This window comes from Liolophura sinensis, chromosome 8 (genome assembly GCF_032854445.1).
Source record: "Liolophura sinensis isolate JHLJ2023 chromosome 8, CUHK_Ljap_v2, whole genome shotgun sequence".
Classification (NCBI taxonomy): Eukaryota; Metazoa; Mollusca; class Polyplacophora; order Chitonida; family Chitonidae; genus Liolophura; species Liolophura sinensis.
The window spans coordinates 54,866,491-54,892,183 of NC_088302.1; the positions used below are offsets into that span (position 1 = coordinate 54,866,491).

General features: G+C 38.9%; 2 protein-coding genes across 3 annotated transcripts in view; one reads left to right on the forward strand and one right to left on the reverse strand.

Moving 5' to 3' along the window:
* The window catches only part of LOC135473165 (microtubule-associated protein 1B-like), a 39,056-nt gene extending 30,159 nt beyond the window's left edge, over positions 1 to 8,897 (reverse strand). For both annotated transcript variants that reach the window (XM_064753006.1, XM_064753005.1), the window contains exon 1: positions 8,746 to 8,897. In XM_064753006.1, the coding sequence (XP_064609076.1) occupies positions 8,746 to 8,878 (133 nt within the window). In that variant the 5' untranslated portion in view covers positions 8,879 to 8,897. The remainder of the gene's footprint in view (positions 1 to 8,745) is intronic.
* Positions 8,898 to 14,503: 5,606 nt separating this feature from the next.
* The window catches only part of LOC135473167 (ubiquitin-like modifier-activating enzyme 6), a 49,664-nt gene continuing 38,474 nt past the window's right edge, over positions 14,504 to 25,693 (forward strand). Inside the window, exons 1-4 of the mRNA XM_064753007.1 lie at positions 14,504 to 14,602; positions 15,183 to 15,277; positions 23,578 to 23,606; positions 24,754 to 24,848. Of these exons, the coding sequence (XP_064609077.1) occupies positions 14,565 to 14,602; positions 15,183 to 15,277; positions 23,578 to 23,606; positions 24,754 to 24,848 (257 nt within the window). The 5' untranslated portion in view covers positions 14,504 to 14,564. The remainder of the gene's footprint in view (positions 14,603 to 15,182; positions 15,278 to 23,577; positions 23,607 to 24,753; positions 24,849 to 25,693) is intronic.

Here is a 25,693-nt window from a genome sequence, read left to right on the forward strand (position 1 = left end):
TTGATATAAGTGCTCAGAGTGTGCCGCAAGCGTGCCAAGACAATTATAGGTGTTTGGGGAAACTGTCAATTTACGTGTGTGTTTATATGCCATATAAAATTGCACTCCAGCCACTTAATTCTTCAACCATTTAAATGATTCTCAGAGCATTATTTCATGCAGACAGTTAAAACTCTACTTTTTGTGAAGCACTAAAACTGGTCAATCCAATCCAACCCATGTAAATTTGTCCCAAAATCATACTAAAAAGGTATGTAAATTAAACTAAAGGTTTTTCTTCCATATGCGAAAAGGTTGAGCAATTACCACAGATTCACATCTTAACAATTATATCTACATCTTAATAAATATTCAAATATCATTAAATCTTACAAAGTTTAAGTGTTCAATTTGATATTATGCAAGAAGAGAGATGTGCACTATGGGGAAAACTAGTGAATTTATGTAAGATATGTTCTCGGTTGACTGAACTCATGCAATATAGGTCTAAATGTGTATTTGTGTGTCAGAAGCAAAGTGCATCCATACACTGTACCAATACATGTATTGTTAACAGAGTGAAATCATCTATGGAAGGAGTTATCAAGTTTTCTCAGGGAAATGTCGTTAGAAACAATGATGAACAAGACATTGGGCATGTAGCCCTACTGCTGGTATGCACATGTATGTGCAGCTGTGCTCATAACACAACTTTAGTTACATGAAACCATGAATAATATATATATATATACAGATGACATGTATGTGTATTATTCTATATATCCTCTAGCAAAGCAACTGGGGTGCAAATCTGCGTGCTCAAGTGAGCGTGGTATAGTAGGGGCTGGGCCTTGAAAACATGGCACAGACAGGACTCCGATTGTCTACCTCGATGCTATAAAGACATTTCTGGGGTCAGTGGCTGTTCTGGGGTCAATGACTGTTCTGGAGTCACAGACCCAGCACAAAAACACCATTCTCGACTAAATTCAATAGCGCAAGTGTGTGTAAAATCAAAGCAGGGTTTTCATCCCAACACAGATTTAGCCAGAATTTGAAATCAGGCAGCTCATTTCCAATTTTCTTTCATTTTCCCTTCTCAAAGACACTGAGACACCCGACTGGCTAAATCTATGCATACCTACAGTAGATACATGTCATAAACAAAATAAAAAGTTATAGAACTCCAAGTATCACAGTGACCAGAGGAATCATTAATCAAGCTGATTCAGCCATATCAAAACAGGAAACAGCCACAACTCTAAACAGGAAAAGCTCTTGTCTGGATAGTTAAAAATTCGTGCAACATGAGTGGCACTGGCATTTTGTTATCCTATTTTGAGAAATTTTAACAGGAATTCGGCTTTCAACACATGGTGGTGGCATTATTATGGCTTGCAAAATCGCCATAATCAGAGTTCTGTACTGAGAAAATTTGACTGTTCAGTTGTATTTCCCTTTACAGCTACAAAAGATGAATATGAATGGCCATTTTACACAACAAAATGCAATACAGGCCTTACATATTAATGCTCTATATAACATGCACATGAAAATGCAAGAGCATATCACACATAAGAATCTATGTAATAAGTACTGTGAATATCACTACTGCATGCACTTACAATGTACTGTCATACGTACAAGTACTGTGAATATCACTACTGCGTGCACTTACAATGTAATGTCACACAGATGTAATGTCACAGGATAAGTACTGTGAATATCACTACTGCGTGCACTTACAATGTAATGTCACAGGATAAGTACTGTGAATATCACTAACTGCGTGCACTTACAATGTACTGTCACACAGATGTATTCCAAAATATATCTGCCTGGTTCTTGGTACAGAAAAAGGGGTGTGGTCTATAAGCCCATATTCTCCTGTTTACCATTTCACATGTTAGTAAGGGAGTATGACATGTGTGAGGAAATATCCCCAAAACATATGAGACAACAAACACTATGCACAGATTAGCAGGGGGAGCGGCCAAACACAAACAGGAACGCATTCCCAAAACACTGTATGAAACACCTTCCCATCACCCACAAGCCCTCATCTACATCAATGGTGTATGTTATTGTAATCTCTGCTCCTATGCTGAGGTACACCAGGACAGAGGGTAAAGCGGTTTCAGTAGCACTACATACTGGCATGTGTAGTCCCCTCATTATAGTTTGTAAGCATACCCCACAATGAGACAGTGCTTTTATCCCTACACCCAAAACAACAATTGATCCTCTCAAATGCACGCATGTACATTTGTATGATTTGTGTAACTACTTCTAGTGCCATGTGTTTACATGTATCTGAAAAATCTTCAGGTTTTCCTGCGATGGAATTCTAAGTATAGCTAAAGCGGAAATACCAGTCTAAGAGTCTTTCCTCTCTCACAGTACACTGTACATATTGTATATTTATATCCATGAGTACAGAGGTCATAGTGACTTGAGTACCTAGGTTAAATTTGTACCAGCTACATGTATACACATCTGAATAACACTAAATTTGGAATTACTGCATATCAGTCAGGCAAAGGCTGAGAGTTCAAAACTGACAAATGTCTCACTACAGACTAAGATATTTCTTTTAAATGCATTTTTAAATTCAATGTCAATATCAGCTGTGTGAATTTCAGTATGAGAACTCCATGTCAAAAGTTGTCTATTTTTCAAGCTTGGTTTGAGGGAGATGATTCTGAGAGGCTCGGCCTCAGCTTAGGAACATTCACCACCGCTAATGTTCAGGTGCATTTCACAGAGTAGATAGTAACTTGCTAACCCACTTAGACTTATCTCAAGCTTTAGTTGCAGGCCTCATGTTGACAAGTATGTAACACACCAATACAAGTATCTAGCAACTTTGCAGGCTTCCCCAAGTATCAACTGTTACCCAATTCTGTATAGGTCATAATGATATGTACATAGGAAATGGAGCAGTGTATTATTAAAAGCAGATGTGACAACTCATTTAAGAGCCCAGAACCCATTGACACACTATTTACTGGAGTTACCACTTGTAACTCTTAAACACTGTGAGGGCATTATGCCAGAGTATGTCTTGTACATATCACTCCCAAGCTGTACACAATGAGATGGTACATCTATTATCATACAGCATGTACACTGGCCACACTTACATGAGCACTACGCATGTCCGACATGGAGGTGATGAATATGTCACATTATGCTAATGAAGAAAAGGCCAATCAGTACGTAGACACAACACCACTAAAATCAATATTGGCAGTTTATATTTAGACCATATTTTTGTTGTCACAAATATTAGTGACTGGTTTTGTAGAGGTTACAGGTCTGCTGGATAACTATCCTTGTTGAGAAAGCTGACAGTTTATGATGAACGATAAAACCAGTTTCCATTCAGGCATGAGAGACTTCCTTAACCTGTCATACATGTACATGTACATAGGGATCATGATGAAATCTAAGGACCTCATTAATGTGAATAGAAATGAGTCTATCAAACTATACAGTTTCCTTGGATTAAACCTAATACCTATCACTAAAATCTTGCCAAAGTCTCCTATACCAGTATTCTAAACCTGATCTAATCTGGATTTTATGAATTTTGATCAGTTCCTAACATCCACACGACCTCATAATGATGTAATCCTCACGAGGGCCCTCATACATTAATTACTCACTAGATGACATAAGCATCATTCATATCCATTAATCTGGTTTATGGTATTGCAAATATTTATATGAAATGGATCCATAATCAATATTGATATTAGGGCACGTATAAAATTGCAATATCCGCATAAAAGTGATGGAACATTATGTGTTTTTGGCTCTTGTCGCACAAACATTTATTGCAGGTTTCATAAATTCAATAACAGTCGGCACATATATAACATGCACGCTCAAGACTTGTATGTGTTCAACCTATGCTCAGATACAGACAAATTCTTTTGTTTATTTATTTATTTCATTGGTGCATTATGGTGGGTGGAAACCGAACAGAGCCTGGGGGAAACCCACGACTATCCACAGGCTGCTGGAAGACCTTCCCACATTGGGCAGGAGTGAATTTTTTTGTCAACGTAGAGTTTGATGTCATTTACAAGATCATTTCAATCACGAACCATCCTATACTTAGTGTTGACTTTCAATGTGGCATAACGTCAGAGACACCAGACATAGCATCCCATCCAGAAAAAAAAAAACATGTACACCCTGCTGTTTGTCAGTGACATATGGTATATGGTGGTTAACACCAACAAATAAATTTAATGCCAAAACCATAAAATGCAAAACAAATACACAACATCACAAAATCTGTTGATTTTATTCACAGAGATTAGGAGTCCATGTGAATACAACTGGAACAGATTCAGACAGTAATCTCACCTTTATTTCTCCTCTGTCTGTGAGTGCTGCACATGCATAGAGCATGTACTGAGTAGATGACACATGACGTGACAAAACAAGGAATTTCTTCTTCAAAAGCTCACATATAAATGTATTTTGTAGAGAAGGGCCACTTGCATTTAAAAAGGGTTTAATATAAAAATGTACTTGTACTTCGAATACAGCCTCCATGCACATAATATAGCCTCCATTCACATAACAACTGCTGAGTTCAACTTCAACAACTGCAGTTACTTTTAATTTAATATATATAAATGTACATGTACATGTATGTACTTAGTACTTCAAGCACATAACAGCTGCAGAGTTTCCTATAATACTGGTGGCTAAATAAATGATGATCATGCCAGTCTGTGATCACCCATTGATTATTGCATTGTGTGATGATACAATGATTACCAACTGCATGCGATAATACCCTCTTACCAGGCTGCTATTGTACATCAACTCTACTGTAACAGTAGGCTCAGCTACATGTGCTGTAGATGAGGTTGAGTGAGCATATGTGGGCCAACACCTCGAAAAGGGAGGGGAGGACCATGTGGAGCCAGGGGTGGGGGCAACATGGGGGTGAGGGCAACATGGGGGTGAGGGGAGGCACACTGGCTGCCATACAATTTGCTGATTGCTCACTATAATTTAAGTGTCATGTTTCCATGCACACAAGGGCCAGATGCATAAACATACACCCTGGCAGATGGCACCATTGGAGCACTGAGCATGTTATCTACATATGTAGGCCTACTGTTAATTGGAGTCAGATTCCTGAATGAACATGTACCTGTATGTAACCATGTGCTGTCTATATGCATTTAACTATTATACGTCCTTGGAAAATCATCAGCACGAGGGTAATGTGTCATGATACATGTACATACTAAAATGATTTATCCACTACATCGACGGACAGAAAAGCAAAAATAATGAAATGCAAAATAATGAGTGTTTCAATACTGTGTAATCCATACCACACAAATTTATCAAAATAAGAAGGGTAATCCAAATGTACATGCGTGCTACTATACATGGACAAGTTAAGGGAGATATCTGCATTCTACCTGCATTTTAAATTTCCATAAATTTATCACACATGTAGGAAATATAAACCTGAATGATTTTTAGTATTTAAGAAAATCCACACACTGACTTTGCTTATAGCATATAAATTTTACATGTGTGAAATATTTTATTTTTTAACACACATGCCTGGTACTGAATTTTGACTAATACACACATGTCTATACATGTCACCAAATCCATCTACTGCATGTGTTAACACATGTAGTGTTATACTCTGAAGTAAGGTTCTTAGGGTGTTTACTGCTTTGGCTAGCAGATATACCAGGGTACCAGTCTGGCTGAAGGTGTATTCACTTTCACTGGTAGCCATCTGGCAGACCCTTGTCTTATCTGCTCACCATCTCCCTCTGTTAAGTAACTTAGCACCTTCCAGCTTAATTCCAGTCATAACTCCCCTTCCAACCTACCTTTTCAGCCTTCTCCTGCTGAGCTCTCATTTGAAAGAAAATGCAGGTACTAATTCCCAATACCTGAATGAGATGCCTGCCACCCCCAGCAGCTTGGCAGACAGATTGCAGAGCAGCCTGGCAGCTGCACCCTGCTGCATGTCAGACAACATGCAGTCTGTCTCAGCCGCATGCCCAGAAGAAGATTCACTATCGGTGATGCATTGCTGCATCCATGAACTCAAGCACTATGTATTCAAGCATACAAACTTCCTCAGATCTGCATGATATACTGTTTATCTATTTATAAAACCTACATCTTCCTATACATATGAAGTTATAAGGTAGCATGAAGGTACATGTAAATGTGACTAATCAGCTAATTAGTGGCTAGTTGATTAATGAAGCATGCCACAGGACCTTATCAAGTCCTATATGCTGAGTTTAGTTGTATGTAAATATGACACAATGACGGTGAAAATAGACTAATGGCAGCTGCGCATGTACATAGCCTGACACTGTGGAACACAACATCCTGCGATGTGCCGACGGCACGATGACAGGCACGCAGCCCCCAGATTACATAATGTGAGAATCAGCCTAATGAAGAGACAGGCGATCAGGAGGGCCAAACAATGAGCTGGGTGCAGGTTAAATATAGGGAATTTCAGACAAAATAAACAGTGTTGTTTGTGAGAGAGAAGTTATGAACTAAGGCAGTTGTGAGTGAGAGAGAGAGAGAGAGCTCTGAAGCTGGCCCCTTCCTTCAGCCAGCGTGGCCTGTTCATGACTCATCTCCACGCTAAAGCAAGCCTGCTAACATGTATTATGATAACTAGCCGGGACATTCCAGCATAATAGGATCACAGTCTCGGCCTGGAGCTGCCAGGCTAGGCTAAGGACATAGTATCAGCTTAGCAACATATGCAGTCATTCCTTCAGCAAATTGAGTACCCTCTCCTTCCCCACCCCCCTCACTCTCTGCCTGTTCCCCTTCCGCCCCACCCTTCTCCTTAACAATGTATGCCCTCAAGTAACACAGCATATGCACAATGCATTTGTTAAGAACTGTCAAATAAATACAACAATATAACTGTTCGGAGTCAGTAGTGTTTTGAGAAGCCAGCCTATCCATATAATAGCAAGTAACCTTTTAAAGCTTAAATGAAAACAGCAACTGAGTCACCGGAAATGAGTTACCCTTAGCTAGTAGAATCCATGTTGACTGTTTAAATAGAGCTTAATAGTCCAATCAGAATTATCATGGACAATAACATATGACAACAACTGTTATTCACTTTTGTCACATACTCTGAAGCCTAAGCTGTACCATGTGAAGTATAACAAGTTTGACATGAATTTCCTGACTAAAATCTACATGGAGTTACTCACCCCAAAGTAGCCTTGTGCTGCTTATAGCATATGTTCTTATTTTTTCTTTCTCACCAAATAATTCACCATTTTTAATGACTGACAGATTTTATGATATATCCAAAACCCCAAGAATACTTTATTCCATATATTGCAAACATGTAATAAAATTACTGTACATACACACTATTAGACATCTTTATTTTTTCTCCTGTAGAAATATTACAAATAGAATCTAGCAGCACAAGTAAGCTTTTGCTACTTGATGATCAAGGAACTTAGTATTTGAATATTCCATAATTTTACACACATACTAACCTTGAATTTTTTTTTATTCAATGCTATTCTCTATATACAAAGGTATACTTATTTCTACAGTTCATTATAAGCTATTCCAAGTATTACATTGTACCGTATTTAAATCTCTTCCGCACTACTATAATCTGCCTATACAATGCAGGCCTTTCCTCTCATTTTGTGTCTGACACATGTATTCTGAGTAATGGGTGACTTGTCGGGATGTTGAACAAAAAATTTATGACGTTTTTATTTCACTACAACCGGCAACTTTTTTCCACGTATGAGTGCACAAAATCAATTGTTCTTAAACTGTTCTCTAGTTATTGGCATTACAAGAAGCAGAATTTCTCTCTAATGGCTAATCTAATCTTGGGCACCGTGTCACAATGACTTTCTCTCCGAGGTAAAGTAGGGTCTGCATGTCACACATAATGTTTATCCAACAAATGGGCATTAAAAACGACACCCTGCCCGTTTTCCTTCTGGTTCCCCCATCCCCAATTTCCAACCTCCAATTCCTTCATCATGTTCTCTCCAATCATTCAACATCTTGGGAATAAGCACCCAGCTATAACCCAGCAAACCCAGTGAGCTGGTACTCTGGTATTACCATTAATGTGCTACTCTAGACCTGACAGCCGTTACTCTAGACTCAGCCTGACAGCGTGGGCTCCTCTCAGCTTCCCCACAGCTGCTACTGCTCTGCCCGACAAACATGGCGGCCCACCATCACAATGAAATGGCATTATTTGAATATCCAACACCCATATAACATTTAAACAAATGCACAGTGAGCATAAATTTGTTTTTGCTATACCCTATGGACACTGATTAAAGTTTTGACGCGAATAGAATTAAGTGACATTTCACTGTAATGGCTAAAGCTGCAAATACATGTACAGTGTAGTGAGATTTTTAAATTACCAGTACACAGACACAATAAAACAGGCGACGAAATACTAAGTACTATGTTTGGGAGTACATAACACATTACCACTAATTATTTATGTGAACAAATATACGGCAACTTATCTACAGTCTAATGAGATCTAAGCAGTGCTCATCCCCCAAGCCCTCGCTCACTGTGCCGATCTGCAAAGCTCTAACCTAATTTCATGAGCTACCGTTAGCTTTCTCATGTAACAACAAACAGTCTGGCCGAGTTGGAGAGGCCAAGCGCAGAAACCAGACGGATGCCGGCGTCATCCAGTGCTAACAGAAAAACGCCTACCTTTAGATATTTCGCCTAAGATCAAATCCTTATGTCCATTAGAAACGGGTTCCCCGATGACGAGGAGGACAGCGGCTTTGGCAGCGGGTACCGAGTCGCCGGAGTGCATGGTTTCTGCTAACTCAGTCGCCATCCTCGAGCTGAGTGCTATCTCTTCTCTGTCTTCAGCCGGTGAAAACCTGTGCTCGCTGCCGACAGCCGATAAAACCACCAATACGATTGGTTGTCTGCAACTCCTACATAATTAAGACCACGTCTCAGCCAATGAATTGTTTTGTTTCATTTTGGTTATCCACACTTCCGGTTTCTGTCAATTTCAATACAAAATTTGGAAACACGAGGTTGACAGAGCGAAGACGGTAATCAATATTCGATTGTGAAGAAAAATTGGACAAACGAACTACACAGTTTGGCCCCGGAGGAGCTCTGAGATGTAAGAAGGTTGTCTGTGCGACGAAAAGCATTTCTGGTTGTTGTCAAAGCACCAACTGTATAGTCCAAAATTTCAACGAGTTCGAATTTGATTTTGAACGTAATGTGTCGCCAACTTTAGAAGTTACCGCATTGTCATTTGCATAATGTTGTCACACTGGTATAAAACTGGCCCCAGGGGGCTACTTCAACTTTTCTCTTTATATTGGGCTGGTGGAGTATCGTAGCCACAGTGGGAAACAATGGCTGCAGTCCAAAAATGATGTCAACTTTGCCTCTTACCTCTCAGCTCGCCCGCACTTGCAACATCTCACATATATTCCACTTGGTAAGGACACACGAGACCCATATTCATGTCACAGTCATCACAGAGCGTCCGCTTTGGAAGCAGTAGATACAGGGTCAATCCTGGGTCGAGTCACACCTAAAATCTTAAAAGAGGAAGTTGTAGCTTCATCAAGTGGCGTTCAGCATGAAGGGGATAGTGCAACGAATGGTTGACCCGTATCAGTATAATGGCTCGGGCGGGGCGGCTTATTTGGCTTTGGTAAGGTGTCTCGGCGAAGCAGCGCTAGATAAAAGAGCTGTGAAAATCCATCCTTCAAGAAGGAGGCACATTACATGCACTATAAGGATTCCTTTGCCGTCATATGACTGAAAAATTGTTAAGTACGACGTTAAACACTGAACACTCACCCACTCACTCACAGTCATCACTAAAGCAGCAGCCATTTTGCTTTTGCCACAGTTATGGGTCTTGAAAAAGTTATCGTTCCTAGATGGCGCATGCGCTTTAAACCTGAAGTAAACAAGCCTAATGGCCACCTTGTACAGAATGGTCTGCTGTATCACGGAACATCCCCACGTGTGGGCGCAAGCTGAGAGGTAAGAGCCAAAGTTGGCACCACTTTTGGACTGCAGCCATTGTTTGGAAAGAACTTATCTGATATGGCGTGAATCGGTGTATGGTTTACCATTGGTTCCCCCTGTGGCTACGATACTCCACCAGCCCAATATAAAGAGAGTTGAAGTAGTCACCTGGGCCTAGAGTTAAACCTGAAATTGTGAAAAGCCTTATGGGTGGTTTTGAAAAGAGATAAGGTTAAGCAACAGTGTACCTTCCCACATGGTAATGCTACTTAGTTGATTGCATGGGTTTTATTGGAACTGATGTGGTATTTAACATTGTGTTTTATAGTAGGCCTTGATTACTACACTTCTATGGGGCTCGCATAGTCATGGAGCCTTCTCCTTCACCGCTGAAAGATGAATTATAAAATTTCGGAAAATAGTTGATTACCCTTGGACGCTAAGCATTGTAAAGGAGTAAGTGGTCAGACGGGGGTGGTTAGTTTTCTGAAATTTTACAGTTCATCCTAAAGTGGTGAAGGATGCCATGATAGACCTACAGAGTCTACATTCACTCCATGTTACATTCAACCCCCCCCCCACCAATCACCCCCCCCATTACATTCACTCCCTGTTACATTCACCTACCGGCACGGATAGCACAGTTGGTAGAGCGCCCACTTCGGGACCAGTACATCCAGGATCAATCCTTGATCGAGTCACACCTAAGACTTTAAAAGAGGAAGTTGTAACTTCCTCGCTTGGCGTTCAGCATGAAGGGGATAGTGCAACGACTGGTTAACCTGTATCAGTATAATGGCTTACTTGCCTTCGGTAAGTCATCTCAGTGAAGCTACACTAGATAAAAGAGCTTTGGAAATCGTCCTGCAAGAAGGAGGCACATTACACGTACACGCACCCTAAGGATTCCTTCGTCGTCATATGACTGAAAAATTGTTGAGTACGACATTAAACCCCAAGCACTCACTCACTGTTACATTCACCCCCCAGTTACATTCACTGGGGGGGGGGAGGGAATGTAACAGGGAGTGACACCCAGTTACATTGACTCCGTGTTACATTCACCCCCCAGTTACATTCACCCCCCAGTTACATTCACTCCGTTATTCCCCCCCACCCGGTACATTTACTCCCTGTTACATTTACTCTCAGTTACTTCCACTCCCAGTTACATTCATCCCCAGTTACATTCACTCCCTGTTACATTCACACCCAGTTACACTCACACTGTTACATTCACGCCCACTGGCCCTGATAGCACAGTTGGTAGAGCGTCCGCTTCGGAAGCGGTAGATCCAGGGTCAATACTGGGTCGAGCCACACCCAAAACCTCAAAAAAAGGAAGTTGTATTTTCCTCACTTGGCGTTCAGCGACGACTGGTTGACCCGTATCAGTATAATGGCTTGGGCAGGACGTCTTACTTGTCTTCGGTAAGGCATCTCAGTGAAGCAGCACTAGATAAAAGAGCAGTGGGAATCTTTTCCTGAAACAAGGAGGCACGTTACATGCACTCTAAGGATTCCTTTGTCATCGTATGACTGAAAAATTGTTAAGTATGACGTTAAGCCCCAAACACTCACTCACTCCCAGGTACATTCACTCATGGTTACATTCACTGATCATAATGTTAAGTTAAGAACTTTATAATACATCACAACATGTCATTCAACAATGTCTGTGGCCACAGATTTTGATCCTAATGCTAGAGATCAAAAGTCAGTACACATGCACTGATGAAAACAAACTTTCTGAGCAACTTAAATTGTATATATTCATACATGTTCAGGAACTGTCTTGTGATCAAAACATGTCAACACACAGGGCATAATGATATTTAGGCATTCTAACTGACTTGTGAACTAGACATATAAAGGTCATAATTTTTTAATTCAGGCCTAAAGCATTCCCAGGTGATCAGAATACACTCAAGGAATAATAAAAATTTATTGCAGTTGTTTAGAACATTTCTTCTGAAAGGAAGTATGATATTATTATGAAGTCGTCACAGCTTTTTAAGGAAAAAACCTTTTTGTATGTAATGGATGTAATGAGGATGTTTTGTGTATCTGGTCACGTTGATTGTGTAGGACATCTGTGCGGGTGTTGACCAGATACTGACAACTGGAGGAAAGGCTCTCCCTGTGCATGCTTTGAGGCTGCTTTCAGGAGAAAACATTTATCTTTTTGTGTATACACATTCATGGAGATATGTATGTGGCTGGTGGATTATATCTCCTACATGCTCAGAGCTTTGTGCAGCAGTTACGAAAAATCTGAAAATAGATTTAGATCTTGTCCCTATTTTTTTCATTTCCTATTGAAATATTTCTTTAGAAATAAATATGTATGTACCGTGAAGATATGTAAATTGTAAAACATTGATCAGGTGCTGACATAGAAATACTACACAAAAAGCTTAAGACACCCTGTGTACTTGAAAATGAAAAATATGATGCACATGTAGTTGTAAAATGATCAGGGATCAGCTTTGAAAACATATTTATCAGTTGGAACTTTGTGAAATTTGCACCAAAATTAAGGATGGAGGGCAGCTATTGTAACAGTTCCAGAAAATTGTTTGCACTCTGTTTAAATCTACTTCCATTGGAGAGAATGTTTTTGGAAGCCAGCATTTACAAATGACTGTATTGTAAGAGAAAGTGACTCACGGCTGTAGCATGCAGCATAGTACTTGCTGCTCTCTTTTGTTAAAAAGAGAGCTGTTAAAGTTGATGTGAGCTTGCAGTGTGCACAGGGAGTATTTTTAACTTCTGATAGATTCTGAAGTCCAGCTTTAAGTATCTTGATCATAAAGTGTTATTGGACACATAGTAGTGATACTTTGTAATGTACTAATATAAATGTCAAAAACACTATATAACGTGAGCATGTCCATTCAGATATCCAGAATTACAGGTTTATAGAAATTGGCTGATTCATGCACAGTTCATTTTCTCATTTTAATGGGATCTAAGAAACTGTAAATTTCCTAAAATACTTCTTTTTGTGAGTGTTATAAAATATGTGTAGTATTTATATTTTCCTAAATACACAAGTTGTGGTGAAATAGATTGAATACGTACACCTGTACATGTATGATGTATTTATGGTCTTATAAAAACTGTTGTTTACCAATGCCTAGGCACGTAACACAACTCGAAGCTGATACTGGACACGCATGCTAGGTAAATGACTAAACAGCTAACATCATCATGTGATGGTTGGAATTCTCAGTGATTTACCTGAATTATTTAAGATATTTGTGGATGGTGATGATAGGAAATAGCCTGTCAGAGGCTTGAGGCATTTAACTCTAATATAGAGTACTCTTTGTAAAGCCAAATTACTGATGTCACATTTTACACGGATGAAGGTGTAGTGAGGCGTATGATAACAGATCTGTAGCTGTTGCCATGGTGAAGCATCCAGGTATACACTTACATGGTGATGTCACCTAAGGATGACTGACCAAGCATGAGAACACAACTGCTGGCATAATATCTACACATTCAACTCTACACATGCAATACATGTATCGTATACACGTCTTTTTAACTGTTATTGTTTGAAAACTATGTGTCATTGGATTTTTTTTTAATTATAATTTTTCTTCTGTAAACATACAGTGGCTGAGTTTTACTGTGATACAAGTCATAGATTAGAGTGGAGTTGTGCTCATCTGAAGTGAGCGGACATGGCAGAGAGCATCTGATCATGTTCCCCACTTTAATGTGTTCAGGTATTTCTGACAACAGTTAAACCTCCTCACATATTTTGTGCTACTCTATATCTCTGCCCTAAGGGACATTATTTTTCCACCGTCATTAAAATAAATGGATCTATTGTAGGGATTAGAGAGAGATGTAAGAAGCTTTAGTTAGATTGTCTACATGTATGCACCAAGTACATGTATATGGACATTGTATATATATACATGTATTATATTCTTGTGGAAAGTAAACAAAGGTTTTATTTTGTCTGTGTTCTTGACATAAGCACATGATCAAACACCTTTTAGTGCATATGATTTTTGGATGACCAAAAAGCAAGACGTGAAAACTACTTGGCAATGGTTTTATTGTACCAATGAATCTGTGTATTGTGTCTCCATTTCAGCTTCTTCTCTGTGAGAATGTCATGTACAAACAGAACAGCTCAAGATCTTGTGCATTGTTCCTAGACATTTAACCTTTGCCCTTTTACATGACTACAAGTGACAAAATCCTGTAATAAAAAATCACTCAACGTTTCATTTATTAATTAGTTATTAATTTGATGTTGTATTTCATTTTTAAAAGTACATAAATAAATAAAACATAACATTCTTGAGAAGAGGGAGATAGCGAAATGTGAATCTTGTACTGTTTGATATTTCTTGGGGTCTTTATGTATATGCTAGCCCTGAGTTTGATTTGTATTTTCTTGATCAACTGACATATTTTTCATTCTTTTTTTTGTGTTCTTTTTCACAGTCAAAGTCAAAAAAATTGGAGAAAAAACTGAGGTTAACATTGTCATGGCAACCAGCACTGATATTGATGACAGCCTGTACAGGTAAGATGTTGTTGCCAGCTTCAGTTTACAGGTACTGTAAATTATGTGAGAGACAATAACAACAGAGAAGAACTAGTGAATTACAGCCTAATTTGAACAGAACGTGGCTTTTCTTTTAGCACAGTATTCAATGGATTAGTCAGAATAGGCTGGGGTTTATCACTCAGACAAGTAGCTATAATCATATATAATTTTTGTGTTTTGGTCACCAGTGGTCACAGAACCATGTTTAATTTGCACACTTCTGTGTTTAATCGTCATTTCACAATGTGGCACAGTCGTCTTTATGCTGCATGCTACTGTGTTTTGTTATCAGTGTATATTGGAACAATGTTGTTTAATCTGCTCACTTCTTTGTTTGGTTATCAGTGTATATTGTAACAGAATCTTGTTTAATCTGCTCACTTTGTTTCATTATCAGTGTATATTGTAGCAGAATCTTGTTTAATCTGCTCACTTCTTTGTTTAGTTATCAGTGTATATTGTTACAGAATCCTGTTTAATCTGCTCACTTCTTTGTTTCGTTATCAGTGTATATTGTAACAGAATCCTGTTTAATCTGCTCACTTCTGTGTTTTAGTCGCCAGCGCTATGTGTTGGGAGACAGTGCCATGCAGAAGCTGGGGAAATCCTCAGTCTTGGTGTATGGCATGGGAGGACTGGGAGTGGAAATAGGTAGGCATACCTTTCTTAAAAGCTGGTGCCCAGGGGCCAGTATAAGAAAGCAATTTTGACTGACATCATTAACACCAAAATCTCATACATGATCCAAATTTTTGTATTTGTAACTATGTGAAGGTTTTCGCAATTTGAAATGAGAGGTTTAGAAATTGATGTATGGAAGGAGAGAAAGAGTTTAGTGTTTCTCTCACATTATCCTCTGACAGACATCTACTTCACTAAAATTTAGTTGTGATGTACATGTAGTGGGAAGGTGTTTGAAGGGACATGTAATTTTGTATGAAACCACCAAGGTGAGGAAGGAGCAATACTGCGAGGCAGCAAATTTTTATACAATACTCTTTCAAATAACTTTGCAGATTAAACAGTGAATTATATTGCAATAAATACAGGATGTTATGTAGTGACTGACAGGCTGTTTCATTGAGCTGGATGCCCTTCTTGATAACTGGACTGCCAGACATTTTCAAATGAATGAAGGTCAACAAGATTTCAGCCATATTGTGGCGACCAAACAGTGATCACTCAGAAAGTAGGCCTGAGCATGTGTTAACATGCTTTCATATTTAATTGATCGCATAGAAGACGTTTCCACTGACCCAAGCCTCTGAGTTACAGGTGGGGTAATGTGGAAACAATTCTCCAAGGTACAGCACCCCCTGCTATATACACCTGGTCTCCTTCCATGAATAGCTAGTGTTTATATTGCTTATGTTTATATTCATGATTGGCTTTCTTGCACCTGTGACCTAGCTATATCTTACTGGTTGTTGAATGCCATGTCAGATAATGTGAGTTAATTATGGTGTCTCTATGTGCCATTTATGTCTGTCTGCAAAGCTACAAGGCTTGCCAGCCTTCCCATTTTAAAACGTTTAAGTTGTATTGCAGGCAGTGCAAATCCAGTTTTAATCATGACACTTTTCCCGTGGAATCTGGCCATGGCTGGCACTGTTGTTTATGGCATCATTCTCATTGTAGATGACATGTCCTTGTCCATTGAGGTTGCGTGTCCAGTGTGTTTGGGGCTACTTATCCGGTGAAGTTGCTTGTCCAAACAAACATGCATCTGAGCAAAAACCATAAATCACAGACAAACAAACAAATATGCATGTGTGCAAAAACCATAAATCACAGACAAACAAACAAATATGCATGTGTGCAAAAACATAACCTCCTGGCAGAAGGAACAAGTAAAAAAAATAAGCAGAGCATGACATAGAGAGGCTGTTTGTTCATGTATACTCACTTCATTTTTGCATACTAATGTATAATTATGGTTGTATACAGTCATGAATGATGATTCTGTCGTAGAGACATTGATTCCAGGCCATTGGCTAGTAAAACAGAACTACCATACTGTGGCGATTTTGCTAGAGACAGTATATGATTTCATATAATTGCATGGTAGGTTAGGGGTTAATTTTCTGCCTTGTCCATAACGTAGACACAGGTTTTACCGGTAGAATGTAAATTTTTATGGGTTAGACATATCCTTAAATTAAATTAGAATTTTTGTGGAATATTTTGAAATATATATATGTTTTTTTTGTAACATATAGAGACAGGATATTTTGTGGACTCATGAGAGCAAGTTGTTTTTGGCGCCTTAATATAACTTTTGAAGGACAGTTTCCTTGGACCCCTGTCCCTTCCAACGTAAGAATTTTAACACTTGATGACTTAATTAGAACACCATATTTCACGTATAATACACTGACATGTTGAAGGAGTTTCTCTCCAAGCTTGGTGATCGGATATTGTTTGGCTAGGTTGCTAACAACATTTTTTTTTAGCGACCTTAAGTTTGGCGAAACATCCGCCATTGTTAATATTTTGAAGTGACAAATTCGAGTAGCGTTTCCATTACTTTTGGACATATTCTTGCTGTAACAAAACACGTACGGCATCTTTCCAGTTAATACAACATTAGTACTCACTGACTGTGGCATGGTTTTGGCATAAAACGTCCTTTATACCAAGTTTAAGACACTAAATCATTTTTGTGGTTGTTGTTGTTGCTTCGCCGCGCACGATCGTCGTTCACGGTGAACTGCCGCTAGACGAGGTTGTCTACTTTACAACATTCTTTAATGTTAAACTCATATTGAAGAGTTTCAAAAGGGGCATTAACTTGTATTTGCGAAAGTAAATAGTTTCACTCCACAGGCTCATCTCCTTTCTACCTACAAGTTATTGTTCATCTTTCCATTATTAAGAAAAAGAAAGAAAAATGTGCCATGACATTAGATACGCATGTACATGTATAGTATTTCTATACACAGATGTTGTTACTTTGGTATTAGCCAATCAGTGCTCTGAGTACCATCCTTGGTACTCATGAATATTTATGAGCGTAGACTATAAATACCGGGCAAATTCCCACTTTTAGTCCCAGATGATCTCGGACCACCGTCGTGTTAACATCTAAATTTCCACCTAGTTAGCTTTCTAAGGCAGGTATTTTACATGTATATAAGCAGTGTGAAGTGGTAGCTAGATAAGTTGTCAGCACTGAAGTGGGATTTCAGCTTCAGAGCATACCTAGAGACAGTGGGACTGCTAGTTCCAAATTGTGACACAAGTGTTCCCAGGCTGTGGGACTGACTTTCCCAGGCTGTGGGACTGACTTTCCCAGGCTGTGAGACTGATATTCCCAACCATGATTGAGACAGTATATCTCAATAGTTTGTCACTGGGATTTTCTGGACCAAAATTTTATAATTCCCAAGTATGAGCTGAAACATTTATACTGGGAGAATTTGTGCATAAGTGCCCCTGAGCAATCGTGGGACTGGGATTCCCAGTTTCAGCACAGTGAGACACCGAGTCCCAGAATTTGAAACTCGTTTTCCCAAGTTATTACTGGACCAATTCTGGAACTGTTACTCCCAGAGAAGACCTGAAAGTATTATTTACGGATAATGTCCCCACACATGGCTGACATATTGTCTATATGACACCAGTAGGACATACCACTATCACAGCAGTACTAGGTTTAATACCTCCCTGAGATATCCCTAACACAGTTATCTGAACCATCTGAAGTACAGATGTTGTGCTTGTACACAGTACTGGCACTTTTACCTATATATATATATCAACATACTCTTGTCACTCTATTTTAATAAAACTGTTGCTGCTGTTTGTTGAACTTTAAAAATCGGACTTTTCTTGGTTATTCGAAGTTCAGAGCTAACTAGTGGTTTTCCCAAACATACTACTGAATGACACGGACTGACCGAGCTGACATTCAAAAGAATCCATAGTAGCGAACGTCTCCAGCAGTATACAGATATTGTTCCAGAGTTCGACACTGGGTGATTCACGCTACCAATATTGTGCTTTCCCCTGTAGTAAATGGTGTGATTTGGAACTGGGATATCTGTATCGTTAAGAAGATATATACATAAAAACAAAAATCGCTACAATACTGTCAGATCATAATGTTGTTAGCATGTCAACTAGTACATGGTACTGAATGCTGTTGCCTGATGTTTATCATAAACTCATCAGATATGAGTGGTTGTCTTTCAGCCTATGGCAGAGTAAACATAAGACTGAGTAGATTTCAGTATTTGGTCTGTAATGTCACTGCTGTAGTATATAGTGTATGACATAGGGTCAGAGCATGCACAGCACAGTGATAAGCTTTGAAATAACCAATATTTGTTGTCAGTTAGATGTGTACGTGTACGTATCAGGCGTGGGTTGAAATAACCAACATTTGTTGTCAGATGTGTACGTGTATGTATCAGGCGTGGGTTGAAATAACCAACATTTGTTGTCAGTTAGATGTGTACGTGTACGTATCAGGCGTGGGTTGAAATAACCAACATTTGTTGTCAATTAGATGTGTATGTATCAGGCGTGGGTTGAAATAACCAACATTTGTTGTCAGTTAGATGTGTACGTGTATGTATCAGGCGTGGGTTGAAATAACCAACATTTGTTGTCAGTTAGATGTGTACGTGTACGTATCAGGCGTGGGTTGAAATAACCAACATTTGTTGTCAGTTAGATGTGTACGTGTACGTATCAGGCGTGGGTTGAAATAACCAACATTTGTTGTCAGTTAGATGTGTACGTGTACGTATCAGGCGTTGGTTGAAATAACCAACATTTGTTGTCAATTAGATGTGTACGTGTATGTATCAGGCGTGGGTTGAAATAACCAACATTTGTTGTCAATTAGATGTGTAGGTGTATGTATCAGGCGTGGGTTGAAATAACCAACATTTGTTGTCAATTAGATGTGTACGTGTATGTATCAGGCGTGGGTTGAAATAACCAACATTTGTTGTCAATTAGATGTGTACGTGTATGTATCAGGCGTGGGTTGAAATAACCAACATTTGTTGTCAATTAGATGTGTACGTGTACGTATCAGGCGTGGGTTGAAATAACCAACATTTGTTGTCAATTAGATGTGTACGTGTATGTATCAGGCGTGGGTTGAAATAACCAACATTTGTTGTCAATTAGATGTGTACGTGTACGTATCAGGCGTGGGTTGAAATAACCAACATTTGTTGTCAATTAGATGTGTACGTGTATGTATCAGGCGTGGGTTGTCATGATCAGGATAATTGCAGCAATTGAATTATTAAATCATCGTCAAGTTTAATAGGAAGAGGCGCAAGTTAATAATTCACATGATTATGGTTATTGTATCCAAAGTTGGCATCTGTATCAGGAGTAGGCCAGAGGTGCACCCTAGTAATTCACATGACAACGGTTATTGTATCCAAAGTTGGCATCTGCATCAGGAGTAGGCCAGAGGTGCACCCTAGTAATTCACATGACAACGGTTATTGTATTCAAAGTTGGCATCTGTATCAGCAGCAGGCTAGAGGTGCACGCTAAAAATTCACATGATAGCAGTTATTGCATCTAAAGTTGGCATCTGTATCAGTAGTAGATTGGAGGTTCCGGTAATAATTCAAATGATAGCACTTATTGTATCCAAAGTTGGCATCTGTATCATCAGTAGACAAGAGGTGCACGCTAATAATTCACATGATAACAATTATTTTATCCAAAGTTGGCTTCTGTATCATCAGTAGATAAGAGGTGCACGCTAATAATTCACATGATAGCAATTATTGTGTCCAAAGTTGGCGTCTGTATCAGTAGTAGATTGGAGGTGTCCGGTAATAATTCAAATGATAGCACTTATTGTATCCAAAGTTGGCATCTGTATCATCAGTAGACAGGAGGTGCACGCTAATAATTCAAATGATAGCACTTATTGTATCCAAAGTTGGCTTCTGTATTATCAGTAGACAAGAGGTGCACGTTATTAATTCACATGATAGCAGTTATTGTGTCCAAAGTTGGCATCTGTATCAGTAGTAGATTTGAGGTGTCCGGTAATAATTCAAATGATAGCACTTATTGTATCCAAAGTTGGCATCTATCATCAGTAGACAAGAGGTGCACGTTATTAATTCACATGATAGCAGTTATTGTATCCAAAGTTGGCATCTGTATCATCAGTAGACAAGAGGTGCACGTTAATAATTCACATGATAGCAGTTATTGTGTCCAAAGTTGGCTTCTGTATCAGTAGTAGATTGGAGGTGTCCGGTAATAATTCAAATGATAGCACTTATTGTATCCAAAGTTGGCATCTATCATCAGTAGACAAGAGGTGCACGTTATTAATTCACATGATAGCAGTTATTGTGTACAAAGTTGGCATCTGTATCAGCAGTAGACAAGAGGTGCACGTTGATAATTCACATGATAGCACTTATTGTATCCAAAGTTGGCTTCTGTATCAACAGTAGATAAGAGGTGCACGTTGATAATTCACATGATAGCAGTTATTGTGTCCAAAGTTGGCATCTGTATCAGCAGTAGACTGAAGGTGCACGTTGATAATTCTCATGATAACAATTATTGTATCCAAAGTTGGCATCTGTATCAGCAGTAGACTGAAGGTGCACGTTGATAATTCACATGATAACAATTATTGTATCCAAAGTTGGCATCTGTATCAGCGGTAGACTGCTTCAACTTAAGTGTACTGTGACGTGGAAAATGAACCAAACACACACACAACTTGTGGTGGAGAGGTCTTCATGCATTAAATTTTATTCACTGGTTCCGTGAATAACCTTATGAACACAAACACAGTATGTGACATAAGTAATGTTACACAGATATGTTCATTTCAAACAAATGCAATAAGCAATTCGTGTAGATTAGGGAATAATGCATATTTAAGTATCTTTAACTCTGAGCGATGGTTATTAGTTATTATCGTCTGTAGTTACTAGTATACACAGTCTCATATACACAGTTGTACACAGTAAATGTTGGCAAAGTGTGCGCACCATTATATTTTGTCAACACAAACTATAAAGCCAAACACATAAAAGTATAGCAATATTGTTGCAAACAATATGATAAAGAAATTATCAGACACATCATGATAAACTTAAATACCCCTGTTGACCAGGGATACACCAGGAGATGCACGGTGTATCCAGCCCGGAATATCGCTACATCACACAGTCAAGACATCTGTATCTACCTAAATACACAAACATTAATTGTGTAAAGCAAGACAAGAAATCCAAATCGGGCAATTTTGATGTAAATCGCGACAGCTGAATTAACAGATATATCTGGTAAGTCTGGTATAATTGTACAACATTTCAGTGAAACATATCGTCACATAGCTGCATTGAAAACTACGTGTGCAAAAGTGGTAATACCAATACACAACAGAATTCAACATAGAACAAACCATTGATCTCGCTGAAAGGGATCAGGGACAGGGAATGTCCGTTGTATGGATAACGAGTATAAACAAAAAAAAACCAAATGACTGTCGCAGAACCATTAATTTTGAAGACCCAGTCTAGCTAAACTTGCAACAAATGCAATATGTGGCTGTTTCTTATTATTCTTCTTCTTTTTTTTTTTTGAGTTGTTTTTCACTGTTGAGCTTTGTGTTAAATATTACTGCAGGTACATGTACACTGCACACTTTGTCCAGATAAAGTGTATAGGGAAATAGTTTGAAAAGCTTGGACTATCGACATGGCGCATCATTTAGATGTGGTAGTATTGGGCTGCCTGGCGTTTAACCTTGGTAACCTGTGCTCCGGTACTAACATGATTCATGTACATGTATATACATGAGGTTTAGTGACCCCCAAGGGCCAGTGGAGCTCAGCAGTGACAGGGATATGCTCTTCCTGCACCCAGTGTCCTGAATAGATCTTTTGTCACATTCCTGTAGATAAAATGACAAAATTGAAGTGGAGATACAGATGTGGTAGATTTGCTTCCTGGTGGCAGTTTGCCTACAGTCGGACCCTTGGAAGTTTGGGCTGCTTATCTCTTGAGTTTCTGACCCTAACTGGCATGCATGACAGCCACAGCCACAGGGACATTGACAGAGTGGGCTCAGGGGCAGAGTGGTGATGTCCCTGAAGATAAAGGCACCGTTCACAGACTCGCTTCCAGCTTGTTGATTCCTTGTACAAACATACATGTACATATCCTTACCATAATCTGCCAAGTCATAGGTTCACAAGCAAGTTTTCACACTGTGATCACTGATCTTCAGGGAGTTGACGCAGAAAAAAAGTCACAGACTATGAATAAATCTCAGCTTGGGGGTTTATGTGTTTTATATTTTTGACTTATTTTTAAAATAGATGATAATTTTGTGTGTATTTGTCACATAAACCAATATTTAGCAAGAAAGAATTCTTATGTTTTCAGCATTCCAATACCATCAAAAAACTCTATTTCCCATTTGAAAAAAAGTTGATTTATTTGATTTTACTGGGGTTAATGCCACTTTGAACAATGGTTACCTTTGAAAATTAAAAAAAAAAAAGTCATAATAGGAGTTGCTTGTGTGAAAGACCATTTTGAATCATTCAAGTTACGGGTAGCTTGAGTTTTGAGAATGCTAGGCCAGAGTATGAAATCATAATAATGAAATCACATGTAATAAGTTAAATTCTATGACAATGTCCTAATTGTGGCGACAGTATGTTCTCAGCAATGGCACTGGATGAACAGTGTGCCAAAATCAACTGTAGTAGCACCCAGAAACAAGCATAGAAATAATCCCTGTCCTTCCATATACACCATTTTGACACAATTTTTAATTCCTCATGCACATGTAATCTAATTTGGCGCACCAGAGGCAATCTAAAGTACATTGTGGATTTTTTGTTTGAGAGGAGAATTTGACTTATGGGTCTTATGGGTATACAAATTGTTCATGTTTGTTTAATATATTTAATTTCTTTGATTTCTTACAGCAAAGAACATAGCTCTAGCTGGTGTGGAGGTAAGTGTACTACTGTGCTACTCTCTTAGTATTAATCAAACTACTGTACACATTTCTACAGAATACTTTTCACAATTATTTTTTGGGTGGTTGCTGGTTTTTTGGTGGTTTGACTATGTAGTATGTAGTCTATTTTGCAGGGGTCAAAATAAACGCTGGCCCACTAGCAGAGGGGTGGGAAAATCTGGCAGATTTTGGGATAAGAAAACCCAGCAGGCCAACTAAATTTTAAGAGCAGAGAGGAAAATTGCAAACTCTGGTGAATTAGGACTTGGTGGCTAAACAGAGTGGGAGCTCATTCGTCTTTGGTTTTTTGAATCTTTGATATGCCGGTAAAAGTAAAAGAAAAGTAGATACTGTATGTTATTTTACATGCAATCCCATTGGGACTCTCTCTCCTGTGGACCAATGAGTGAGCTTCTAACAAATTATAGAAAGTGTTGCCTGTGAATGACAACGCAATGGCCATTTTGACAGGTTCGGTAGTGGTTTCTGGGCGGTTACAAGGGACGATTAAAACCAAACCTAATGAGAAGATTGCAGCATAGAGCTGTGAAGAGGGGTGCACGAAGAAGTTTTTGTAAACATGTTCTGGTGGCTAATTCACACGCCACAGGGTGCTGGATGCGGAGGGAGTAGGGATGGCATGAAAACAAGTCAATAAAAGTTTGCCTGAGGATTTGATCGCATCCACAACAGAGTTTTGGAACTAAAGGAAAGATTTTATTGTGACATGCTTCTAATGTTAAACATCATAGGGATGTAGCAACTCCACTTCAGTCTTCTGTAGCTGAAAGCTCTTATCTAAGGAGAGCTTATATTTACTAATATTAAATTCACGGTCTGTTTCTTGACTACACTCCTCCAGCGTCTGAACTTCTTAAAATTTTTTTTTATGTCATCCATAGCCAGTCACATATTATTCTTTGAACAAAGACAATAGTACACTACATGTGTATATCTAAACGACCTACAATGTTCAATCTTATTTGCTTGGTGCTTGTTTCTATTTCAATGGCCTTTAAAACTCAGGAAGGGCCAGTTGATTTCAAAATCAAATGGTGACTGTTTGATCTTTGGATCTTATTTCTGCCATTGATTTTGTATATTTTATTGTGTAACTGACATTTGGTCTTGTATTCTTCAGCTCCTAGCCATACAAGATGGACAGACTGCTACTATCACAGATTTGGGGACACAGTTCTTTCTTAGTGAAACAGATGTGAAGAATTGTAGAAACAGGTAGGAAACCAGATGGAATTGATGCATTACTTCCTGTGATGGTTATTTAGCAATCAGAGTAAAAAATTCTGTCAGTTTCACATGTATTTGAAGACTAAATTCAATTTCTTATGTTAAACACTACGGTAAATGACTTAAAGTTTGCTGTGGGACTCTCAAAGTGTATCCCAGGATTCATTGCGTTGGTTGTGGTTGTTATTGACTACACTGCGGGAGAGCATCAGGGGTGGTCAGGGGATTATAATGGCAGTTCAAGAATGTAATAAACAAGCTCATGCTTCACCGAGCAGTTAATCTATGCTCCTACCACCAGTAGCTCGTGTTTTCTCAGTTTTAATCACAATAATTTTAGTACATGCTCTTTTCTACAGGTTGATTGTTTTATTGTCGTTATTTTGTGATAAATGGGAAATTGGAAGAAAACTCTGTGGAGATTCAGCGTATCTACCCAGTATTACACATGTGGAGTGTCATGTCAAGTATCTGCTTTTAAACTGTAGGGTTCTCTGTATACGAAACTGTAGCAGAATTTAGCACGCCCGAATCCGTACTTGCAAACTAGACCTAATAGCAGACGAGATGAAGGTGTCAAGTTGCAAACAAAGCGACACCTACACACGTGCGTTTGCACCGCTGCAGCAAACCATTTCTTGTTCATTCTGGCGTAATTTGAAAGGCTGTCCACTTCCGCCCATATTGCGTTAACATGAGTACTTAATTTACTTAATACTTAATCCAGTTCCCTCGGGTGAAATTTTAGTCATACGATTGGTTTTATCGACATGTAGGTAGATGCAAGCCACTTACAATCACAGGTGTCGAAATTTCATCGTGTCTATCCATCG